This window comes from Laccaria bicolor, genomic scaffold (genome assembly GCF_000143565.1).
Source record: "Laccaria bicolor S238N-H82 LACBIscaffold_29 genomic scaffold, whole genome shotgun sequence".
NCBI classification, from domain to species: Eukaryota; Fungi; Basidiomycota; class Agaricomycetes; order Agaricales; family Hydnangiaceae; genus Laccaria; species Laccaria bicolor.
Window position 1 is genome coordinate 525,440 of NW_001889900.1, and position 22,500 is coordinate 547,939.

The 22,500-nt window shown below is 48.1% G+C and overlaps 10 protein-coding genes across 10 annotated transcripts; 7 read left to right on the forward strand and 3 right to left on the reverse strand.

Moving 5' to 3' along the window:
• Positions 1-1,898: 1,898 nt before the first annotated feature.
• On the reverse strand, positions 1,899-2,224 carry LACBIDRAFT_304904 (uncharacterized protein; the record flags this gene model as incomplete). Its single annotated transcript, XM_001885164.1, has 2 exons — positions 1,899-1,920; positions 1,971-2,224. 2 exons carry the CDS (start codon positions 2,222-2,224, stop codon positions 1,899-1,901), a joined length of 276 nt encoding a protein of 91 aa, XP_001885199.1.
• Positions 2,225-2,643: 419 nt separating this feature from the next.
• On the forward strand, positions 2,644-4,085 carry LACBIDRAFT_295087 (uncharacterized protein; the record flags this gene model as incomplete). The annotated part of the gene is made up of 10 exons (XM_001885066.1): positions 2,644-2,678; positions 2,719-2,853; positions 2,887-2,980; positions 3,094-3,194; positions 3,285-3,290; positions 3,427-3,579; positions 3,638-3,765; positions 3,829-3,847; positions 3,987-4,011; positions 4,044-4,085. 10 exons carry the CDS (start codon positions 2,644-2,646, stop codon positions 4,083-4,085), a joined length of 738 nt encoding a protein of 245 aa, XP_001885101.1.
• A 486-nt stretch (positions 4,086-4,571) lies between these two features.
• On the forward strand, positions 4,572-5,429 carry LACBIDRAFT_304906 (uncharacterized protein; the record flags this gene model as incomplete). The annotated part of the gene is made up of 3 exons (XM_001885067.1): positions 4,572-4,661; positions 4,711-5,070; positions 5,124-5,429. The coding sequence occupies 3 exons, from the start codon at positions 4,572-4,574 to the stop codon at positions 5,427-5,429; spliced, it is 756 nt and encodes a 251-aa protein (XP_001885102.1).
• Positions 5,430-6,026: 597 nt separating this feature from the next.
• On the forward strand, positions 6,027-6,946 carry LACBIDRAFT_304907 (uncharacterized protein; the record flags this gene model as incomplete). The annotated part of the gene is made up of 5 exons (XM_001885068.1): positions 6,027-6,257; positions 6,306-6,419; positions 6,468-6,683; positions 6,736-6,831; positions 6,881-6,946. 5 exons carry the CDS (start codon positions 6,027-6,029, stop codon positions 6,944-6,946), a joined length of 723 nt encoding a protein of 240 aa, XP_001885103.1.
• Positions 6,947-8,501: 1,555 nt separating this feature from the next.
• LACBIDRAFT_304908 (uncharacterized protein) lies at positions 8,502-9,227 on the forward strand (the record flags this gene model as incomplete). The annotated part of the gene is made up of 3 exons (XM_001885069.1): positions 8,502-8,928; positions 8,979-9,083; positions 9,139-9,227. The coding sequence occupies 3 exons, from the start codon at positions 8,502-8,504 to the stop codon at positions 9,225-9,227; spliced, it is 621 nt and encodes a 206-aa protein (XP_001885104.1).
• Positions 9,228-9,331: 104 nt separating this feature from the next.
• Positions 9,332-10,812, forward strand: LACBIDRAFT_304909 (uncharacterized protein; the record flags this gene model as incomplete). Its single annotated transcript, XM_001885070.1, has 7 exons — positions 9,332-9,447; positions 9,499-9,540; positions 9,596-10,065; positions 10,120-10,168; positions 10,221-10,288; positions 10,339-10,626; positions 10,682-10,812. 7 exons carry the CDS (start codon positions 9,332-9,334, stop codon positions 10,810-10,812), a joined length of 1,164 nt encoding a protein of 387 aa, XP_001885105.1.
• A 1,849-nt stretch (positions 10,813-12,661) lies between these two features.
• On the forward strand, positions 12,662-14,948 carry LACBIDRAFT_304910 (uncharacterized protein; the record flags this gene model as incomplete). Its single annotated transcript, XM_001885071.1, has 9 exons — positions 12,662-13,070; positions 13,124-13,228; positions 13,282-13,387; positions 13,442-13,591; positions 13,646-13,687; positions 13,743-14,212; positions 14,267-14,315; positions 14,370-14,434; positions 14,494-14,948. 9 exons carry the CDS (start codon positions 12,662-12,664, stop codon positions 14,946-14,948), a joined length of 1,851 nt encoding a protein of 616 aa, XP_001885106.1.
• Positions 14,949-15,178: 230 nt separating this feature from the next.
• LACBIDRAFT_304911 (uncharacterized protein) lies at positions 15,179-16,832 on the reverse strand (the record flags this gene model as incomplete). Its single annotated transcript, XM_001885165.1, has 11 exons — positions 15,179-15,759; positions 15,813-15,870; positions 15,924-15,989; positions 16,042-16,146; positions 16,201-16,298; positions 16,347-16,383; positions 16,433-16,436; positions 16,486-16,519; positions 16,572-16,667; positions 16,725-16,751; positions 16,802-16,832. The coding sequence occupies 11 exons, from the start codon at positions 16,830-16,832 to the stop codon at positions 15,179-15,181; spliced, it is 1,137 nt and encodes a 378-aa protein (XP_001885200.1).
• Positions 16,833-17,200: 368 nt separating this feature from the next.
• LACBIDRAFT_304912 (uncharacterized protein) lies at positions 17,201-18,939 on the forward strand. Its single transcript, XM_001885072.1, has 11 exons — positions 17,201-17,289; positions 17,393-17,452; positions 17,504-17,537; positions 17,593-17,596; positions 17,645-17,681; positions 17,730-17,797; positions 17,852-17,878; positions 17,935-18,093; positions 18,144-18,201; positions 18,252-18,314; positions 18,367-18,939. The coding sequence occupies exons 1-11, from the start codon at positions 17,265-17,267 to the stop codon at positions 18,759-18,761; spliced, it is 930 nt and encodes a 309-aa protein (XP_001885107.1). The 5' UTR covers positions 17,201-17,264; the 3' UTR covers positions 18,762-18,939.
• A 230-nt stretch (positions 18,940-19,169) lies between these two features.
• On the reverse strand, positions 19,170-21,262 carry LACBIDRAFT_295089 (uncharacterized protein; the record flags this gene model as incomplete). The annotated part of the gene is made up of 4 exons (XM_001885166.1): positions 20,928-21,262; positions 19,497-20,871; positions 19,287-19,397; positions 19,170-19,215 (listed from the first exon to the last, which is right to left on the reverse strand). The coding sequence occupies exons 2-4, from the start codon at positions 20,723-20,725 to the stop codon at positions 19,170-19,172; spliced, it is 1,386 nt and encodes a 461-aa protein (XP_001885201.1). The 5' UTR covers positions 20,726-20,871; positions 20,928-21,262.
• Positions 21,263-22,500: the final 1,238 nt, after the last annotated feature.

Below are 22,500 nucleotides of genomic sequence, written 5' to 3' on the forward strand. Positions count from 1 at the left end.
CGCAGCTGCTATCAAATCCGGTAAATAGTTCCCACACCTGTCTGCCTTGTCTCATATTTCGCATTTTCACCATTTTTTAGTGCTCCACTTAGTGTTTGAAAGTTAGGTTAGTTAACCAGAAAATAACCGGAAAATAACCGGACCTAACCGCAACACTAACCTAACTGCAGTTAGGGTTAGTTGATTTCGAAAATGGAATAACCGGTTATTTTGTGGTTAACTAACCATTAAATAACCGGTTATAACCAGCCCTATTATACACCTTCAAAACGCACTTGAGAACGTCGAAAACACTTAAAATTTGACTAAGTTACAGTCAAATCTCTAAAATATCACTCAAATGTGTAGACTTTCAAGGATAATTGCATAAATATGTCAATTCTTCACCGATTTTAGCGTTCTTGGGCTCGTTTTAAAGCTAGAATATGCAGAAATAATATCTATCAAGATACATATGAGCATATTTGCCTTGTTATAACCGATTCTTTATTTTTCGGTCCTAACCGGTTAGTAACTGCAAATAACCGACCATAACCAGTTAGTTGTGGTCCAGTTAGGTTATTTTAGGTTTCGGGACAAAGGCTAACCGGTCTCGGTCTCGGTTAGAGCCCCTGGGCACCCAATAACCGGACCTAACCAGACTTTCGAACACTAGCTCCACTTGTTACAGCCTCTATGTAGATACATCAGTAGTCTCAAAAAATTTACCACTGCATCGTAATACCCCAAAGCAGCCAAACATTTCAGAAAATACCTCAAAAGTGCAATCATTCACCAGCAAATTCTTCAAAACTAAATTTAAATTCAATGAAACTATAGAAATTGCACATGAAACTGTAATAGTTCAAATCTTATGTATCCTCCAAGTTTCAGAAGATTTGAATGTGTTTCCATTGCATAATACATGAAGAACAGCTGTATCATTCAGTGGGGTAGTTTTTCGCTAAATCTGCAAATTTTGACAGAGATTCACTAGAGCTTTTTCCATCTTCTTCAAAATTCAGCATGAATGTAGAGAATAATAGATATGTAGCAACTTGATCATGAAGGAGATTTTAATATACAAATTGGCTTGTTTTTGCCAAAATCAGTCTAGAATTTTTTTCTTCTGGTTATCACTCTCACCAGGTTGACTAGAAGACCAGTCTGAACTGTTAGCCTTGCAGCCCTAATGGACCCATTCAGAAAGCCTGTGAATTTTGGATAATGAAAACAAATGAGTATCAACTAGTGCCCAAAAGAGTAGAGGACATTAAATATTCTTTTGAAAATCTTCATTGATGGGATGTTTCAGGCTCAATTGGGACTTTGATCACCTTTTGCTAGGTTTTTTTTGGCAGTTGATTACTGATTGATACTTAGAAAATATTATTTTATATACAGGATTTGTATGATGGCTGCAACACTTCTTGGCATCCCAAAAGTCTGTAAGCAGGCAAATACCTGTCACTTATAAATATAGTGCAGCCCTAATGTAATTCAGTATACAGCCTATTTTTTGGGATTTTCTGGATTTTTTTATCATAGGAAAGTGATGCAGTACTATGTAACAAATCCCTCCTTTTTTTCCTTTTTCCTCTTTCCTTTTTGGGAATTTTACTCTTTTTCCTTTTATATTCCCACAACTATGATACCAGGGCCCAGAAGAGAGGCTCGATGCTGTGCGGCGTCAACTGTCAATATGGGTAGCGGACCGCTTCACGGAGTCAGCTGACATTCCAAACTCCACAGCGCTAAAAGGCTTACTGCGCCGTGGCGTGATTCGGCGCCAAGTCAGCGAGGAGGCGTCAGAAAAAAACGCTCAACGGAGATGTGAAGCAGAACAACGCTCAGCGGCCTCCAGGTGACGAAGATGACATGCTATTTCATTTTCGAAATACAGAAGAGCAACAGATCCGCTATATAGACACCACCAGAAATCTAAAACGAACATTGAATGACATTGTAGGCGAAAAGACGAGCACACATACCTGACTCTTTCATCATCATTCACGTAGGGCGTAGCGACCCCGCCAAACATCCTGGATCTACCTCCTGTCATCCATTCTCGGCGTCCCTCACAGTCCTTGCCACGCCTCTGATGCAGCAAAAAGCCATTTGAATAGCTTGTCGCGACGGACAGCTCATGTCGGACCGAACGCAAGAAACTCCCAGCGATGTAGAGATGTCTCTTTTTGCTTCCAGCATTCGATACCTCGGTGGGTGGGACTTCAGCCATACCCATTCCGTTGACGGTCGTACGTTGTGACGTTTTGTGGTGGTCCGAGATTCGACACGGACCTGGAAGCACATGAAGTATCGCCCACTACCGCTGGATTGTTGTCGTTAGGGCGAGCCGTCGGTGGAGCTGCACGGGGCAGATCGCCGCAGGAGTTGGTAGGGGCGAGTGAACCACCCTCCGGTATGGTGCTTCAAGTTTCTCTCCGTTGGTTGTCGATCTCTCGTTTCACTTGAAGGGTGATTGACGCGGGACAAGTCAAATGCGAACCAGGACTGCGGCAGTGAAACGTTCATGGGACACGAGAAAAACGACATGGCCTCACAGAGACGATGGTCGGCAGCAAAAAAGTGGCTGAGATAGATATGTATCGCTGCGACAGACCTATTCCGTGTCGTATATCCCTAGCGCAGTGGACTTTCCAAATGCAGTGCGTGACGCAATTCGAGGCGGGCCAACGGTAGGTCATAGGCTAGCAAAGTTGGCGGAGATGATGATAGTCGACATGAAAGTCATGTTGATCATCGATCAACGTTTGTTTTCATCGCGTCTCTTTCCACCACCATCAACGAAAGTGCCCAAAACCCACACTATCGACGAGCCGCATCAACTCGTCAAGCGAGAGAAGTTATGAAGTGAGTATCTTCTTTCTTTAATTCAATGATCAGGTCGAGCTTATGGCCAGCATCAACTCAGCACCGCAGATTCGGAGTCAACGACTGCATCAGGCCTCGAAGATTGGTGGCGCCTTGCCTTGAAGAGGTATGGTTGATAGTTCAAGACGTTAAGAATTTAGAGAATTGGCTCCAGCAACCTTTTCGAGGTGTGCATCGCCATCCTATCTCTGACAACATAAACTAAACCTCGGTACTCAGACCTTCAAAGCTTCAATGCCTACCTCATATACACGGCCTCTATCTTTGCTCTATCTTGTACTCATGCCAAATTCTTCTTGCGGCACGGATGCTTCTCCGATGTAAGCCCTCCTTCATTCATGTTAGGGATCGTGACGGTGCAAACCTACACCTACTTCTCCACTTTTCGTAATGACCTGCGTATCTTAAAGTGGTTTGTACGTCGTCTTCCTCTCTCTCGCTCTCTCTCAGAGCAATTACTAAATAACACCTCACCAGAATTCGCTTGTCTGGTATCCCGGGGCCCAGTTTCCCAACAGTTTACAGTGTTGTGCTAAGACCTTCGAATGTTAGGTTTCTCGAGCTCGGAACCATGCTTTGCACCTCCATAGGCACATACACCATCTTCGTCACTAATCTTGGATGCCCCGAACGACTGGCGCAAAATCCAGATCTCATGAACAGCGCAGTACTATTGGTATCCTGGTCGACCATCTCCGAGTCAAGGTACTACCCACTGCCCCACCGTCACACTCCTCAATCATACCTCATTTCTCGCTCCCAGGCCATCTTTATATACCGCCTCTACAGATTTCCTCCAAACTCCTCATATGCATCGCCCTTCGGGGGCTATCCCTCTCTTGTCATTTATGATCGACTGGTGGATTGATGGCTGTAGCAACAGCAGTCTCTGTAAGTAAGCTCTATCATACGACACCAGGCGTTTCATTGACTCCCCTCCTGTTTTTTTTTTAGTTCTTCATGTGGGAAAACTGTAAGCCTCACTCCACCCTCAAACGCTCTAAAATATCAAGCGGCGATCCCCTGACGTATGGATGATGTTCTATTTAGCGATGCATACATGTGAATTGTTGCTCAATCTGCCTGCAAATGTAGCTGACAAAATTGTGAAGTCTTCTCGAACGCCCTGCTTTCATCGTATGTCCCTAGAACTACTCCACTTCACGTAGCAGCGCTTATTTAAGGACAGTATCCTCAGGCTTAACAATTGAGCCATCGAACGACCACGTTATGAATCTTACTGGAGATTTATATTTGACGTCCACGGCAGCGGATGATAGGATGAGGCTACGCATCCACCCTTTTCCTCTTTCTTTCCTTTCTCTGCTTCTTATGTTGGAAATTGACGTGGGGGTGGATTAGTTCGCCTCGGTTAACATGAAGAACCAGGGTATCGTCCCACTCTTAATGGTCTAACGACGGGCAGTAGTACTCGGGGGGAAGGAAGGTATTTCGCCGACTCAGAATGTTGGCAGAATGTAAAATTTTGTGAGGGTAGTTTATGAGGTGATTGCATGATTTTTCTTGTATATATCGTAGTTGTCGAAGCTTGGTCCAAAACAAATAAATCTGACTACCGAGCAGTTACCATTGAACCAAAGCTAATGAACGTTAACGAACTTTGATTGAACTTCGTAGAAAATGAGAAACGATGCAGACAAACAAGACCAATTACAACGGAATCGAAATTTCCACCGATGTCAACAACGACATCGACGGAGGACGCGTCGTCATCGTCGTCGGCGACGAGCTCTAAGAAAGTATCTACATGGCTTCCGATATCCGCCGTAAGCCCTTTTCATCAACCACTGATTGACTCTAACCCAACCGCTCCAGGTCGTCGGGACAAGTTTGGCGGTGGCCATTCCCCTCATCATGCTTCGTAGGCAACGCCGCGCAGGGCTTCATTCAGCTCTCAACTCAGCTGCACCTCCTCCGCGAATATCCCGGACGTCAATGTCGCAGGCTCCAGGGTCCCGTGCTTCCCCTCATCCAACGAAGTCACGTAGGTCTGAAAAACAATCCGAGTCAGAGTTCTCCTCGCCTGGCGTCGGTGAACTCATATCAGCGGTATCTAAAGCCGATCTCAACTCCTCCTTGATGGCGTTCAAGGCTTTTGGGATTGCTACATGTTTAGTAGCTGTTGGGGCCGTAACAGTTACGTGGAGTGTCAAGAGTGCGCTTGGGGTTAAGGACGTATGTGAAAATATCATCTTCTAGCTATCAGTCATCTCACCTCACCAACGTAGGCACAAGAGTTTGGCGAAAAGATGCGAACAACATTCTGGTCCGCGCTACCAAAAAACTTATTGTCAAGTATCTACCGACCACCCGCAACCGACGAAGAGCGCCATGATGCTTATGATGCTGCGCCGTTCGAGGTGGATGAGCGTTGGACGTGGGTGGAGGCTGAGAATAGGCTGAAGAGAGCTTATGATGAGGGTGGGTTTCCGTTGTGGGCACGGACTGCTATGCGGGAGGTCGAGGCGGAGGCGAGGATGGAAAGAGTTCGACGGCAGAGAGAGATGGATGAGAAAGCTGTTAGAGGTTCATAGGCTTGTGGTTGGCTATCCTAGTATGTTGGCTTCTAATCTAATCCAAAGTTGTGTGCAGGAACAATTTTTACGACTACGGGACTGACCATTGGCGGGACTATGATCCTTGAAGCTTGAAATCTCATCTTCTCCATTTCCATTTTTACGGAGTGATTGGCGAGGCTATGACTAGGTCAAATGGATATAACAGAGCAGCCGACGAACCATGAGTTTTTCTCCTTCCGCAGCTGGCGCATTACTCAATTTAGACCTAAGTGTGATGGACGGCAAACGCCAAGGAGTCTCAAGGAGTCCCCCTGCACCTGCACGGTCTCGTACTCCCGAACCCGGATCCTATTTCTTGTCTTTCTTTGCTACGTCCATTTTTATCGCTGTGTTTGCTGCCATCAAGCCAAGCCGCAGTACAAGAGTCGGGAGGTACCATACCGTTGTGCGACATAGCGCATCGTTAAAAAAGAAAAGTTGTACTTTGCGCAGTTGAATTCTGATGCGGTGCTGGGTACGACGTTAAGGGTATAAAGGCCTTGTTGAGGTCAGTCTGCTGTTCATCCCCTCAATTACACTCAAAGCTCAGTTTCACAGTCAAATCTCAGTCAAATGGTCGATACTCGTTTCTTCACTCTCATCGCTTTTTCTATTGGCGCTGCTCAAGTTGCTTGTGCGGCCGTTATTCCTACACCTGTCTTTTCCGGAAGTCCTACGGATTGCCCGACGTCGCTCTCCAAGCCATCAGGGGACGCGCCAGCACCAACTGACATTCCACAGGACAGCACTACGGGACCTTTGGGGTGTCCGCCCTCTTTCTCTGCGAGTGGTCTGCCAGATATCGTACGAGCATCCGCAATTGAGTCAACAGAAAACTTACCTCCTTCTTAGCGCCCTTCCGGTTTCCCGCCTGTTAAATCCGCCGATGGCTCAGTGCCGGCCGACATACCAGGGGATGCTTCCGACAAATCCTTAACGCCCTCTCGATCTGACATTCCACCAACGGTATGCAAAACCTTTGCCCAACCGACGCTTTCTTACCTGATCTCCCAGAACGCGTCGTCCTACCCTTCTGGAGCATCTCCCGATGGCTCAGTGCCAACCGAGCTCCCCAGGGAATACGTAGGATCTCTTTCCCAATTGCCCGACTTCCCCTCGACCAGCGCAGCGGATGGCGCGACACTGACGGATATCCCACAAAACGGAACTATGCCAACTGGATCTGGTAACGCTCCGCCTTCATTCTCTCAAGGTGGTACTCCACCAGTGGTATGCATGCATGTTTTTGTAAACTCCGATACTTCTCAACTCTGTAATTTAGTGCCCATCTTTCTTGCCTTCCGCTGCGCCCAGTGATGGTGCGGTACCCAGTGACTTACCAGCATACGACTTTTCTTCCGGGTCGCTTCCACGAGGGGTAAAGAAGGCTTTTATTTTCTGAAAATGATTCTTACACATATCTTTAGTGCCCAACCGCCTTTCCCTCCTCTGCCTTCCCCTCTTGGGGCCCAGCTCCAACTGATGTTGCATAGTTTTCATTCCTTCTATGGACATTGTGGACACATTGGACAATATGGACGTATTTGTGTTTACGATTTTGACAAGTTGTATGATGAATCACTGTATCCTTACCTCACATACTGTACCTTTGGACGCTCTCTTTGTATACTATACAGATGTACTCGTACCGGTTGTATTTCATCGAGAATATTTTTTTCGGCGGCGTGGTTCATGCTATATCACTGGAGCTTTCAAGTTTGTGCACTTGCTGAAATTCCGAATTCAGGAATCAATTAGCTATATATGCCCATCCCGCCCTACGTTACCAGGTGTCCAGGGTGATGTCGGCGAAACTGTCGACCTGAACTGTGACACGTAGAATCATCCTGCGGCTGCCATCAGTACAGATAACCCTGCATTTTTGAATACACATCTTCACGTCGCTCGGGGTGATCAACAACGTTGGGGCTTGGCATAAGGGAGTTTGGTGAAAAGGGCTGAATAACTGTCTTCGGGAAGGTAATCACCAGCTACACTGCTTGGCTACATCTGGCTACATGCGCTTGAAACGGACTTCCGCAACCGCTCCCGATGTTATTTCTCAAGGTGTGGTGCAAGGAGTCTTCGTTATCATTATGGCTCTTGGCGGAAGTTCGGATGAGGACCTGGATGAATCTAATCAGATTGAAAATTTTGTCTAATCAGATTAGATTCGATCCACGTTGTCATGTGCTGACTGTTTGTCCTGCATCATTTTACTCCAAACTCAGGCTCAACAAGCTCCTTCCACGGATTCACGGCGCTATCTCGTACGTTTATGCTTTCATGCACTGGGGAAACTCAGAAGCTGGTCTGTAAACGAAATCGGAACATTCTCGTACAACATTCATCGTCTCTTCGAGTGTTGAACTTGGACTCGGAAGGTTGAAGAGGCAAACACGGCGAACGCCTGCTTTTACCATCGACATAATGAACGCGACGGACCATATGGAGGTTAAAATTTGTGCCTTTATTCGAACGCTTTTCAGTGTGATCGTCGCCCAAATGCTCTCAGGAAAAAGGGGATTCTTCTCTCGATCACCTTCCAAGTGGCGGATCTGAACACCTGAACACACCGTAGCGGTAAGCGGCTGATTAAAATCCCACAGTTGGTATTCCCTGTCTCTTTGCAATGGCTATCTCGTTACCTGATAGATGAGGGTGTTTATCGGCGGGTGCCCTTGCCTCTGACGTCGTCGAGAATTCATCCAAAATATGAAATATCCCATTTCTTCTACACCATACACCGAAATCGGGATCATCTCTCCTTGCTCGCGAGATTATGCGCATCTGGATCGGTGAATACGTGGACTAATTGTTCATTTGTCAGACTCATCGGAGGCCTAACATATTGCCATTGGGGACAGCTTTCTGGTTCACGACGTGTGAGGAAATTTATTTTTTGCATATTTCCTATCTCGATATCACTTCCAACAGTACGTGCTAAATGGACTTCCTAATGGCGCAATCGCTGTGGAAACGGAACTTCGTCACGGTTTTCGAATAAAAGGACGACTGGATAACTAGTCCCCAAACCTTGGAACCATCATGGCTCTCGAAAGTACTCCGCCAGCTCAATCATCAACTAAATCCTCCAGCGCCGATCTGCGTCGTGCCAGGAAGCAGATACAACTAGCGCACGTCAAGCAACTTTGGATCTTCCTTGCCAGCGTGATTGCTTTTTTCACAATCCTCCGAGTTTTACGCCTCATCCTCCGCTTCTTCCTTGTCTCTCGTCCCGCCAACCGCGTGGAGCTTGTGGTGTCGGAGAAGGAGGATTTGGAATCCACGTCAACGACCGTGCGCCGTATCAACTCCCCAATCTCGCGTCTCTACGGTGCTGTCGCTACAGGATTCAGAATCGCCGCCTTTCGTTGGAGTCTTCCAATCGGACCAGGTTCTGTTGCATCAATCTCCGAGTTGACTTTTATCTTCATTTACATCGCGGCCAATTTTCTTTGGCTTTTCTTGAATAGTATGCCCCCTCCCTTATGGATCAAATATTTCCTAACTTATTTCCTTTAGCTAACAATCTGGACTGTGCGTTTTATCAAGACAGGGCCGTCCTCCTCGCTTGCTGTCATCTCCCGCTCATCGTCGCATTGGCAGGCAAGAATAACCTAATTTCTTGTGCGTAACACTCCTTACACAGAGCTCCGCGCAATATCACTCAAGCGTTCGATAGGGATGACGGGCATCAGTCACGAGAAGCTGAATGTTCTGCATCGCGCTTCATCAAGGACCAATTTTATCTTCATATGGATCCATACATAGCCCGGCTAGTTCAGGGGTAACTCACCCATATTTTGACACGCAAACAACCTTACTCAGATGACTTTGAAAGGCTATCGAAGAAAAGTGATTTCAGTCATAACTGGATGCGCGCTGGAGCGCTTAGCTTGGTTGCGTTCACACTGGCGACGATTTTATCAATTCGACCCATCAGGAACATCGCGTTTGAATTTTTCCTCATCTCCCACATTGTCCTCATCGTGTCCGTCACATTTCGTCGTTTCCTGGCTATGTTCTGACAATACTTTTACAGGATTTTCCTAGTTGCGGGCTATTACCACGCCCAGATCGGAAAGTGCGTAGCCTCTTGACCTGGCAAATTTTTCCTACTATAGCATTTCGTCAACCAGCTATGGGTCCTACATCTGGCCTGCCCTCTTTGTTTGGGGCCTCGACCGCTTCATCCGACTCGCTCGTGTTATTTGGAACAACAGTACATTCAGTCGTAAACGCGACCCAACACAGTCTCTCGCCACTGTTGAGCTCCTGTCTGAAGATTCTATTCTCATGTCTCTCAAACGGCGCGACTTCTCTTGGTCCCCAGGCCAACATGCCTATGTCATTCTCCCCACCGTTAGCAACCTCCCGCTCGAATCCCACCCATTTACCATCGCCAGCATTGCCGACAAGGTTGACGGGACACAGCGCAACGGGGAGGACCGGGATGTGGTCTTTTTGGTGAAAGGCTGCAATGGATTCACAAAACGGCTCAGGGACCACGCGAGTACTCACGCCACGGGTACGGTCTCTGCGTATCTGGATGGCCCCTATGGATGCCCACCCGATTTGCGCATATTCTCCACTTGTATCTTCGTCGCAGGTCTGCGTCCCTTTTTCCACCTATGACTCTTGCGTCTAAATTAGTAATCATTAGGCGGCTCGGGCGTTTCATACACTCTCCCTCTTTTTTTGAATCTCATTCGGTTCGTCACAGTTCCTTCCTTCCTTCTCCCCGGAGGCTCACCCAACGGACAGCGAAAACGCACGAGGAGGCAGGTCGTCTGTTCGCCGGATTCTCTTTATATGGGCTCTTCGGGATGAAAGTTCGTATACATCTACTACTCTTAGTACATGATTGATTATCTTCTCACAGATTACCTACCGTGGTTCTCGAAAATATTGACTGAAGCTTTACCCCATGCCAAAAGCTCTTTATCCATCGATTCCCGTGTTTATCTCACTGCGCGGCCCATCGACACTAGTTCTTCTAGCGCATCAACCGTGTCGGAGAAGACTGATTTCGCTGTCAAAACCACAACTCTGCACTCGCCCGTCGACTATCACCCCTCCATCAAGCTAATCCCTGGCCGCCCTGATATTCGTCGTGTGCTCCACGATGAAATATCCGCATGCACCGATGGAGGGTCGTTATCAGTTGATGGTCAGTAGCTCTTAAAACATTTGAGGAGCAGTCAATTCACTGCCGCTTCCAAAAGTCGCTGGCCCTGCGGGTTTGACGGCAGCTGTGCGTCGCGCTCTTAGCTCCGATGCTGCTGGACCTCGAGCGGTTTTAAAAGGACTACCAGCCGTCACCCTTCACGTTGAAAAGTTTGGCATGTCTACCTAAATGGAACTGAATGAAGTACGACAAGTAACATTTCTCTTGTTTTCCACTATCTGCCATTTTTCGCATCGCTTTCAATGAATTCTGTAAACAAAGGCAGAGTAGACCTGCCACATCTCTCCTGTAGATCTTTTTTCTTGTATTCCTGTGGAATGATAATAAATATTAATTGAATAACATCGGGACACATATGCAACCAAGCACCATAGCCCTCCGCAACCAAGGAGTCGCGACCGCGCGCTGAACATCACCCACATAATGCAGCTTGAAGTTCGTCACGCACAGACACTCCGAGTCTACAACTAGTTTAGGCCTCGCTTTACCACTCGTCGCGTTGTTGCTTCAGATGGATAAAAAAAGAGTGGCACCAACTTGAAGCTCTAATCGATCTCACGTGTCGGCCTTGTTGACCCAAAGATACATGACCTGCCCTTGTCGCGGAGAACGTCCTTGGAACGTTCTCCCCAATGAAAGGTTTATATTAGCCGCATCCAGGCAGTTTACAGGGTGATATTTTGCGTGGTATTGTCCTCATGAATTATATGGGCCTTCGATTTCATTCTTGGCACCGATAAATTCGGCCTCCACTCGCCGAAGTCATGTCATTTCGGAAACATCGGATAGCTTTTGTATGACGACGAGAGGTGTGGGCAGGCCTGAGTAGGCTGAGTGTCTGCTGCTAAGTAGTACGCTGGCTCGAGCTCTTGACTTGTGTTGGCACTAAGATCGTTTAAGTAATCCCCTTTTTTTAAAGTTTTGGTGTGCATAACGCAACCCGCGACCGCTTCCCGGTGTTACTTTGACACGTTCGAGAATTGCCAAGGAGGGTCTCTGGTCGAATTAATCAATCTAATCAGATTAGGTTTACATATCAGATTAGATTCTGATCCATGTGTTACATAGGCAACCTGTTTGTTACAGCTTGTCCCTGAACCCCTGTGATCCAGACTTTCAACATTTCCTGCGACACAGCATCCTCCTCACACAGCTCGCAACGCAAGAGGTGTCAGATCCAGGGATCCCGTCGCAACGTTATCCGTTGCGGACTTAGCTCCGAGGGGATCCAGAAGTTGCTCTTTTTGCTAGAAATGCCCTGCCCCCATGCTCAGCCGATGACTCTCGATGTTTCCTGAATCTACAGGCGGGCAAGTACATGCTATGCTACCTCGCCGACAGAATGACGACTACCCAAGTATGTAAAGTCTGAGGTCTGTGCCTTCATTCAGGCTTTTTGAGGCTTTCAGCGTGATAACGTTCTGAAGAAGGAGAGTCTCTTTCGAATTTCCGATTACTTCCGACTTGCAGGACTAGAGAAGCAACTCGGAAGGCAGTCGACACTCGCGGCCTCTTCGCATGTTCAATGTTACTGACTATCAGTCACGGTGGATGAAGGGGTTTTCCCAACTACTCCTGTGTTTGACATGAGGAACTCTGTGCGGCAGTCACAGTCCGCACAAAAAATTGACTCGTATCTTGTGCCTTCTGCAGCTTGTCCCTGACAGGAAGGAATCAGGATCAATTTCTTCTTGATGATTTGCTTGCAAGGTCATTCTCGAGGCATTCAGGCATCTGCGTACCTGGAATGTAATGTTGTGTTGGAGTTCTTGACCAGCTCGTTCGGTTTCTCGTGGCATCGGATTCTTCGGACTCCCCAGTATCACCATTCAGGTCGCCGTTCTGGTTCCCAAGTAGCCAGGCAATGAATTTGGGGTTTACTTTCCACCCCGCTCTCATCCCCGAAAGGACATGGATGTCCCAATAGCGAATTCGTACGGAAACGGAACTTGGATGTTTGACTGAATAAAAGGATACCCGCACCCTGGATTTCCTATTCCAGCATTTTGCAATTGCCATGACTCCTCCATCGACTCAGCCTTCCGGAAACGATGACCGCCTTGCGAGAAAGCAGATTCAATTCGAGCACGTCAAGGATCTGTGGATTTTCCTCGCTAGCTTGCTCGCCTTCCTGACAGTCATCCGCGTTTTACGTTTGTTGTTTCGCCTTTTTATCCTTTCCCGTCGCGTCAACTGTGTGGAACCCTTGGGGCCCGAGAAACAGGATGTCGAATCCACCACTTCAACCATCAACACCTGTATAAACTCTCCTATCCATCGTCTTCAATCCGCAATTGCTACGACGTTCAGGATCGTCGCCTTTCGCTGGAGCATCCCATTTGGACCAGGTTCCTTCGCGTCAATCTCCGAGCTTACTTTCATTTTTGGCTACATGGCAGCGATGTTTCTCTGGCTTTTCTTGGACAGTACGTTTATCCCTCTTAACTTGATATTCTCCTGATTTCATTCCTTTGTTTAGCTCGCAATCTGAAAGCTACGTTTGACCAAGCCCGCGCCGCCCACCTGGCTTCGTGTCAACTTCCCCTCATCATCGCCTTGGCTGGAAAGAATAACCTCATCTCTTGTCGGTATCTCCCACTTATCTCCCCTTTTTATTTTTACCCACTCGCTTGGCAGGGATGACTGGTATCGGCCACGAGAAATTGAACATTCTGCATCGTGCTTCAGCAAGAACCAACTTCATTTTCTTATGGATCCACACCATAACTCGGACGCTGTCAGGGTATCTTCCCTTCATAATTTCAACTTGAGGGCGTCGCTGAAATTACTTCAACAGGATCTCTGGCAGGACTAGCTTCCGCCATAATTGGATGCGTGCTGGTGCGGTCGGGATGGCAGCGTTGACACTCGTGAACATCTTGTCGCTTCGCCCCCTCAGGAACATGGCATTCGAGTTTTTCCTCACCTCCCATATCGTCCTCGTCTTGTCTGTCAACTTTTTCGTAGTTCTCCACTTTATTTTCTGATTATATCATTCCAGGATCTTCCTCTTTGCAAGTTACTATCACGCTCAAATAGCCCTGTAAGCTGCCCGCTTACATGAACTAACCCTCCTGCTGAACCATTTCGTCAACCAGCGCGGGGTCATACATCTGGCCCGCCCTGTTTGTATGGGGCCTCGACCGCTTCATTCGACTTGTTCGTGTTATCTGGAACAACAGTACATTCCGTCGCAAGAGCGACCCATCCCAATCTCTCGCAACAGTAGAGCTCCTCTCCGAAGACACCATTATCATGTCTCTGAAACGTAGGGATTTCTCCTGGGCCCCAGGCCAACATGCCTACGTCATCCTCCCTACCGTTAGCAACCTCCCATTCGAAGCCCACCCATTCACCATGGCTAGCATCTCAGAGAAGCTGGATGGGACGCTTTCCAAAGGGCAGGACCGAGAAGTAGTCTTCTTTGTGAAAGGCTGTAATGGGCTTCCGAAACGGCTGAGGGTTCTCGCCAGGAACCACGGAGTGGACACAGTTCCTGCGTATGTTGACGGCCCATATGGATGTCCGCCTGACCTGTGCGAGTACGCGACTTGCATTTTAGTTGCAGGTTAGTCTCCCTTTCGTCAATCATGTTCTGCAAATCTGAATTGATACTGGACAGGTGGCTCGGGAATTTCATACACTATGTCTCGCTTTTCGAATCTGATTCGGTTTGTCGCCTTTAACTTCTTTGCCTCCAGCGCCTGCTCACCCGAAGGACATAGTGGAAACGCACGAGGCAAGTCAGCTGTTCGCCGGATTCTCTTTGTATGGGCTTTTCGAGATGAAAGTTGGTCCCAGCCTTTCAACGCCTGCCATTGCTAGTCTCAACTAACAGTGACCTTGCAGATTATCTCTCATGGCTCTCAAAAACAGTGACGGAAGCTCTACCACACGCAACGGGTTCCCTATCCATTGAACTCCGCATGTATCTCACTACCCCCTCCACTAAGAACAGTTCCTCAAATGCGTCAATCGTTTCGGAGAAGGGTGACCACTCTGCTGTCAAGACCACGACTGTGATGTCACCAACCGAATATCACCCCTCCCTCAAGGTGGTCCATGGCCGTCCTAATATCCGCCGTGTACTTCATGATGAAATAGCTGCGTGTACTGACGGAGGATCGATATCAGTAGATGGTCAGCACCCCTTTGACGACCCACAGATGAACCAACTGACGATTGCCCCCGACAGTTGCTGGACCAGCGAATTTGACGGCAGCTGTGCGGCGTGCCCTCTGCTCTGGTGTCGCTGCACCTCGAGCTGTGTAAAAAGGACTCCCGTCCGTCACTCTTCACGTTGAAACGTTTGGTATGTAAACTTAGAGGTCTTACGAAAACATGTAACGTTCCATTGTATTCCACCCACACATTTCCTGTCTCTTCTTCAACTTTGCGCTTCTGTAGACGAAGGCACGATAGAGCTGCCTGATCTCCCTTGTCAATAAAGTCTTTTAACGATCGCACAATGATTAGATGAAATTCAATGTCATTAACGTCCGTATCAAAGCCGAACAAGCATAACCGGTCTACATCACAGGTACTTACTATACCCCGCACTAAGAATTGAGCTCCCAGTCCCCACCATACCATGGCCAAGTGCATACGTAGCACCCGCATGCGCACTATACGTTGGAGGTCCAGGGCTTGCTACATATCCATACTCCCCACTGAACACCGGCGACGCGCTCTTCATCAACGCTGGGGGTCGATGGTCCCTCTTCAGCCCTCGGGTAGTCGTGGCAGTGACCCTGGAAACGGAGGGCACGGTTACCAGGCTACCCGGGCCCCTTTGCGCGTGTTGGGGCTGTTGCTTTGACTTGGAGCCCACGCGTGAGCCTGACCTCAGTCTGTGGCTGGTATTGTTGTCACCAACTAGAGGCGCTCGTGACGTGTTGCTGTGCACGAGGCCGTAGTTGACGTCTGGATGCGACTCGGAACCGTGTCTGGAGGACCGTGCGGGGTTGCGGAGAAGGTTGCCTACGTGTCTTGGGTCGGTTGTTTGACGGTAGTATGTGTATGCCATGATGAAGTAGATGACGGCGGGGATGAAGGCGAAGAGGAAGCAATTGGCGATTTGGGTCCAGGATTCGTTTATCCACGCTGAGATGCATTCTAGGTGGGAGTTAGTTTGTTGGATTTGGGTCGGAGATATGGAAAGTACCCACGTCTTTGAGCTTCTCTGCGTCCAATGGCGTAGATGGATCCGGGCCACGGTCGGCCTCGCTGTTGGTTGTTATTGTTATTTATATGGTAGGTCTAATATTGTAGGGACTAACGAAAGTTGATTTCTGGTAAGATTGTCCTCTGATAGCCAACGCGACACACTCGTACATCAGGTCCTCCTGTGCAACGGATTGTGAATGGGTAAACCTCGTCAGAAGTGAGCAGACATACGGCAAAGACAAAGTACGAGACTGCCTCCAAGACCCCGGCTACTGTGACAAAAACCGAGGCAAGAAGCGCAAAGCAGGTGTACAGCCGAATAAGGGGCAATCGTTTCTAAGGACGGGACAAGTTAAACATGGCATGGCATTAGAGGAATGTTGAGCTTACCGTTGATACGCTTATGACGCCAAAGATCTCAATGACAGTTGAAAGGATGTACATCACGCCCAGCGCGATGGAAATTGTAGCCAGCTGAGGAATATGTTCTACGAGGGGTGAGTATGTCTCGAATGCAATTATGTGTGGCAACGCACGGTTGTCGTCCACGCGAGCATCTTGTAGTGCATTATGCTAAGAAACATGAGGATTCTGACATAACAAGTTGGGGAATTGAACGCACAGCACTATCAAAAGGTCAGTTAACATCTTATCAGCAAAAAGGGTGGAACTCACGCCAACGCAAATCTCAGAGCGTTCAGACCAGCAACTGCATCGTTCGGCTTCAACACCAAGCAGAAGAAACGTGGATGGAAACGTACCAGCAATGATGATATTTCTCCAGTTCGCCTTGTAAAGCACAGCGAAGAAGGTTGTCTTCTTCTGCTTAGATTGACGAGGCAAGTACGGCACAGCCGCTAAAGCAATAACAGGTCAGTGTTGTTCGTCGTTGACAACGCCAGCGATCTACATACCTGGAGGCCCAAATCTATTGTCAATACCTGAAATTCTTATTTAACAGGGGTGCTACGGTAAGGACGAGTGGACTCACGTTTGAGATTGAGAGGGGGAGGCCGAATCATACTGGCTGGCAGTCGAACGAAGTGGTACCGGACAAGGAAAGGAAATCATCGTGGCGCTGCACATGTAGGCGGCGCCGGGCCGGTGATGGCACTCTGATGGCTGGGCACAGCCCGGGGCCCATGCGCAATCTAAATGATACTTAGTTTCAAAAGATATCCGTATTTTCAAAGTAATTCGACTCGGTTCAAACGGTCTCTTCGGGATCCTTCAGCTTGGATTTCTATGTCTTCGCCGAATGCTGTGTATGTTTTCAGGTCGTGAGGTGCTGCGCGTTGTTATGACCATTGTCGTTGGAAACAAACATGATCAAGCAGCTGACAGTGGAGCATTGCCGCCCTCCTTTCTCCCTCAAACGTCCACTTCTCCTTTTACTTTCCCTCCAACATCTATCTCACATCTAACGAATATCACGAAATATATCACAGCCAAGGATGGATAGCAGGCCTCCTCCTCCAGGTAAGCTCAAACGACCCTCGAATTCAAGTCCTATCTAATTACCGGCGCCAGGTATATATGATGGCAATCTAGACATTAGAACCCGACCCTCATAGCTTTATAGGCCCTCCGCCGAGATACAGAAGATTCTATCGCGGTAACTTACGACCCGTTGTACTATCTGGTGAGCGGCGCAGGAACCGTCAGTTCTCCAGAAGGCTCACATGTGTTCTAGTTGCGTTCGTAGCAGCACTTTGGAGCCTTTTCTCGTGCGTGCTACATCTTATTTCTTCCATGTCGATACTAATACGTCTTTATTTTTAGAGGCGTAAGTGTTTTTAGTTGCGTTGGAATGGCAAAATTCAAGACAGTGTAGATTGGCTACCTGCGAAACGCAAATGTCTTCTCAGGCCGTCTGTACCTTTCCCTATTCACGACTTCTTGTCTCACCTCTTCAACAGAAAACTCTAGCCTAGAAATTGCGACAATAGTTTTTGGTTCAGTTTATCTACTTATCGCTGCAATTGAGGTAAAGTTCCATACCCTTATTACCCCCCTTCCATTCAACTGATAAGTCTGATAGGCATTTGGTGTGTTCGCTGCTGCATCTGTACGTTGCTCCACATTACAACTGCACGTCACTGATGGGGCAACTCATCTCCACAGCAACGTCTTGTTCCAGTTCGGATTTTTGCCTTCGGCTCTGCGCTAGTCGCCATCCTCGTCATAGGGTTAGGCCTCAGCCAGGTCGTTATCCATTTTACCATGAAGACCGCTATCATAAATGTCTGCACCACCGCAAACGAAGGAGACACTTTTGTCTACGTGCGCTTACTATATTCTCCTGGTGCTCATGTGCTGATTAGTGCTCCCAGACGGGATTCTGGGGTCCAGTATATAGCGACACTCTCTCCACGGCTGATGCGCGGAGCTGTAAGTTCTGTCCCTCCCAATCTTTCATCAGCTCTAATATCTCTTACCAGGGTGTACCGACTCATGGAATCACGGCTCCTGGTCAAACATCATCTCTTTCCTAGCAACATCAGGTAATTCTCTCTTAGATTCCTTCACACCTCATCTACTAACCGCCACCTACAGTCCTTGCGGTCCTGTTCACCGGCGTTGCATTCGCTTACCACCGGCAGCTCCTCGACCCTACAAGCCCCGCCAACGCATCCCGTGCACCCTCAAGTCAAGTCCGCATGGGTGCCTTCCCCTCTCACTATAATCCGCCATATAATGCCGCCGTTGCCCCTACGTTACCGTACACCACCTACCCACAGTACCCAGCCCCCGCTGGCCCACCTCCTGGCCACGAGGAGGATGATGATGCTTTCGTGCCGCCGTATGATGGGAAGCCACCCCGGTACAGTGGAGGGAAGTGGGATTATCCAGCGAAGGATCTTAAAGATCCTTTTGCTGATGGTGACGATGCGGTTGAGAGGGATGTTACTAGTCGACCAGCGCCTGGGGGGAGGGAGACTTTTGGTTGATTGGGTGGATTGTCCATGCTTTTTCTTTGGATCTTTCTCGTTGAGCGTTCGTGCTATGTATCTCATCTCATCTCCGGACTTGTATTGCTTTGCTTTGAAAGGCGTTTGGTTGCCACAGGATTCGGATGATAATGTGTATTCTCTTATCCTTGATGTACAACAGCAGTGCTATGGAATTGATGTTTGTTGAATCTTTTCTTTACCAAGTAAACGGCGTAGACGCTAACCTCGCGTATGGATCCAACTCATTTCGACACCCTCATCATGAAGGTCCTCGTTGGTTAATCATCTCGATAATACGTACGCCTCCCAATCTCAATCTTCCGAAGAGGGGGACACTGGCTCCAGATCAAGTGACCATACACTTGCCACGCCTCCCACTCCGGCGCGTTTGAGTTATAATCCGCTTCACTTATCTTCACTTCCTCCACACAAGGAAGCAGCATGATCCACGCTATCAGTTTCTCCTGTGTCTTGGGCGACCAGCTAGGACAATTATACCGGACCGCCAGTTTCTTGACGCACTTCAAGTTCCGCACGGCCTCGTTAAAAGGCTCCAAAGCGGAAGTGGTCAACCATTCTTCTAACCCTTCCTCATATCGGAGGTGGAGACACAGTTCCTGCGGACCAGGTGAACTGCGCAGGGATAGGTTACGAATGAATTCGTTGACCTGGTCTTGTTGAAACCCCGGCCACCTGATACTTACGCTGGATTCTTGAGTGAGCCGTACTGACTCTAGCAATGGGTAATCATCTTTATCCTTCAATAACGGGGCGAGGTACTCTGCTGCCCCTTCAAGTTTTGTTAGGCAAGGAAGGAATGGGATGGACGAGGCGGGGAGCTCCACGCGCCCGATACAGAAACTGTTCGACAGGACGAGTTTGGTGATTGAAGGGTGGCGTTGTAGGAAAGTGAACATGTCAGGAAATGCAATGCCCGATTCACCAAGTGTGAACTGTGTTAGACCAGGGATAGTTATACATGGGAGAATCTGGAACCAATCGTAGAGGTTGAGGCCGGTGTTCCCAAATGACAGTTGAGTGATTGGGGCGGTGTTGAGTAGTTCGAGGGTTGTGGTGTACCAAGATGAGCGAAAGAAGATCCGAGAGTTGATTTCGATCCCTGAGAGTTTGGGATCGTGTACCTTCAAGAGGGGATTGGTTGTTTCATAGTTCGCCACCGACGTTATGGAGGGTGAGATTATGACTACGAAGGGCTGAGCTTTGGCGGGTTGAGGTGGATCCTCTACTGTGGGTTCTTCCGACTTCTCCGGTATTTTAGAGGTTCCAAAATTCGGAAAAATTGGACTGAGTAACTCCCAAAATCTCTTGAGGTAGTCCGTTTTTTCTGTGCGTAGATTTCGCCTTATGTTACGCCTCCGGGGGGCAGGAGGGGCGATTGTAGATTCAGGAGAGGGTGTAACTTCGTATTTAAACGGGCCTCCCTCGCCGTCCCACACCATAGGTTGGCCATTGACGGACAGAGAAAGCCCTTCCTTTTCGACGCAAACATTGAAAAGTGACGAAAAAACCTCAATTCCTCCTTCTGGAATAGGCCCCATGATAGTCTGTTCGTACATGGACATCTCCAACGCCAGTTTGACGTAACGCACTTGAGATGCACGCGCGATTAGCCCATGCAAACAACGGAGATCCTTTGCAACTGTGTGCGTGATGTTGTACGATATGGAGTTCAATGGTGACCCATAAATGTCCATATCTAGCTGCTCTGATCGAAGCCGACAGAGTTGCTCCGTTTTATATATTTCAATTTTGTTGTTCCTAGCGAGATTGCGAAGATGGTTGAGCTGTTTTTGGAGAATGGTATAGATGAGGATAGCGAATAGCCGCCGACAGGACAAGGCTAGATTCTGAATCGTGTCATCTTCAAGCGGGGACCCTTCGTGATAACCAAGTATCTCGAGTATGAGCTCATTGGGAAGATGCAGGAGAGACGACGGCATGGGGATTATCGTTTGAGACGCTTGCTAACTGGGTGTACCAACGAGCGCTTCGACTCGGAGTCGCCGCACAGCATCAAGGCATCGCGTGCCAGGGGCACGATACATGACATAATCACATGATATCCCTTTCATCGCCAATAATGATACTGCAAATTTGCCGCCATTTAGCTGCCAATTGATTGAGATGCGAAAGTGTCCTTACTTGCTTATCCGAGAGTGTATTCCGCCTGATTACACTGGGCAATAAAAGCCGGCGCGTATGAGGGTGAAATTGCAGCTCAAGTTGCAGTATGGGATAGGATCCCAAGGTTCAAAAAGTCTGACCACTGGCTCCGATCTCGAGAGGGGAAACGCGATGGATTCAGACTCCTTCCATCGGTAGCGTTCGACAAGATAAGGGCAGTGAAAAACCATCCCTTCGCAAAAATGACTTCTCCCCTGAGATAAATACGGTCGATAAGCCACAAGAACGTAATTGCACTCGATAGGTCCGGTGTTGGTCTAGGAAGCAAAAGGATTGCTGTAACAGTTGCAGCAATGTAGAGGCGATACAATTCATGGAGATGTCCAGAACGATTGTGTTGAAATGTAGTATGAGAGGGGTAGGGGAATCTTCTGGCTCCAGTTATACAGCTTGACGAACGCTGTGACTGCGGAGAGGGTAGTACTGGGGCCTGAAATTGAAGACGACTTAGAGGTGACTTTCAATCTTCTTGGGCCTTTCAAATAAAATGTCAGGATCACCGTTTTGCCGATCAACTACGGTCATCCACGACGATCCAGGACCAAGGAAGCCCCGAGAATAGCAAGGCGTGATATCTTCTGTATCCTTACTAGTACCAGTGCTGGTCGTTGTTATCATCGGCTCTGGGAGAAAAATGCGGTCCACTCCATGGCAAAGCCCGAAAAGCGATAAGATGAAACGAATCACGATCCTTCAGACACCGTCCAAATGTCGAGCTGCGCTTTCCAGAAGACAATGACCCTGTTAGTTCTTAATCAAAGGAAGGAGAAGATTCATCACGCACGAGAAGATTGCAAGCTGCCGTAGGGTTGAACATGAAAAAGTCATTTAAGGACCAGATGGACGCCGATAGCGAGTCGTGTATGTGAAAATGTGGGCAGTTCGTAGCAGATTTCGTAGGGGAATGCATACTGAACCCAAAATTTGGATCGTTAGAAATTGAGGGCCTATCGATACTGGCGCAGTGCTCGATGGTGACAGTAGCTGTAGGGATTGAGATGTTTGAAAGTTGTTAATTAGGAAGGGACTTTCGGCATTGCTGGTCGGGGTCAGTCGGACCTTGAATTTGAGTATAGATCAACCATTTCAAGCAACGCGCATTTCACCCTCAGCCAATAGGAATCTAGGAGATCTTGAACTCGGAGAAGCCTGCCAAAAAAAACGAATCAACCCTTCAAAGTAGAACCTTTTCGCCTCTTGCTATTTTGTTCCGGACCATCGCTCTCTTCGAATTTGATATCAACTGCTATCTGGAAGCGACTCGTGGCCCTATCTGCCTTCTCACTTCGCGTCAACTCGGCGAACTGCGCGTATCTGGGGTGCTCAATCTCTGGTATTCGCGAAATATTTGGCAGATGCAATCTCCCAACAGCGTCAGCTTGTGCTATTTAAATACGCTTTGAGCACACTGCAAGGGATCGGTCTTGTCGCCAGTTATGGTTATATAGCCGTCGCCGAACACAGTCAGTCATATCCCAATGCTTCCCGGAGGCGTTCAATTAGTTTTATAATTGTTCTAGAAGACGGCTCT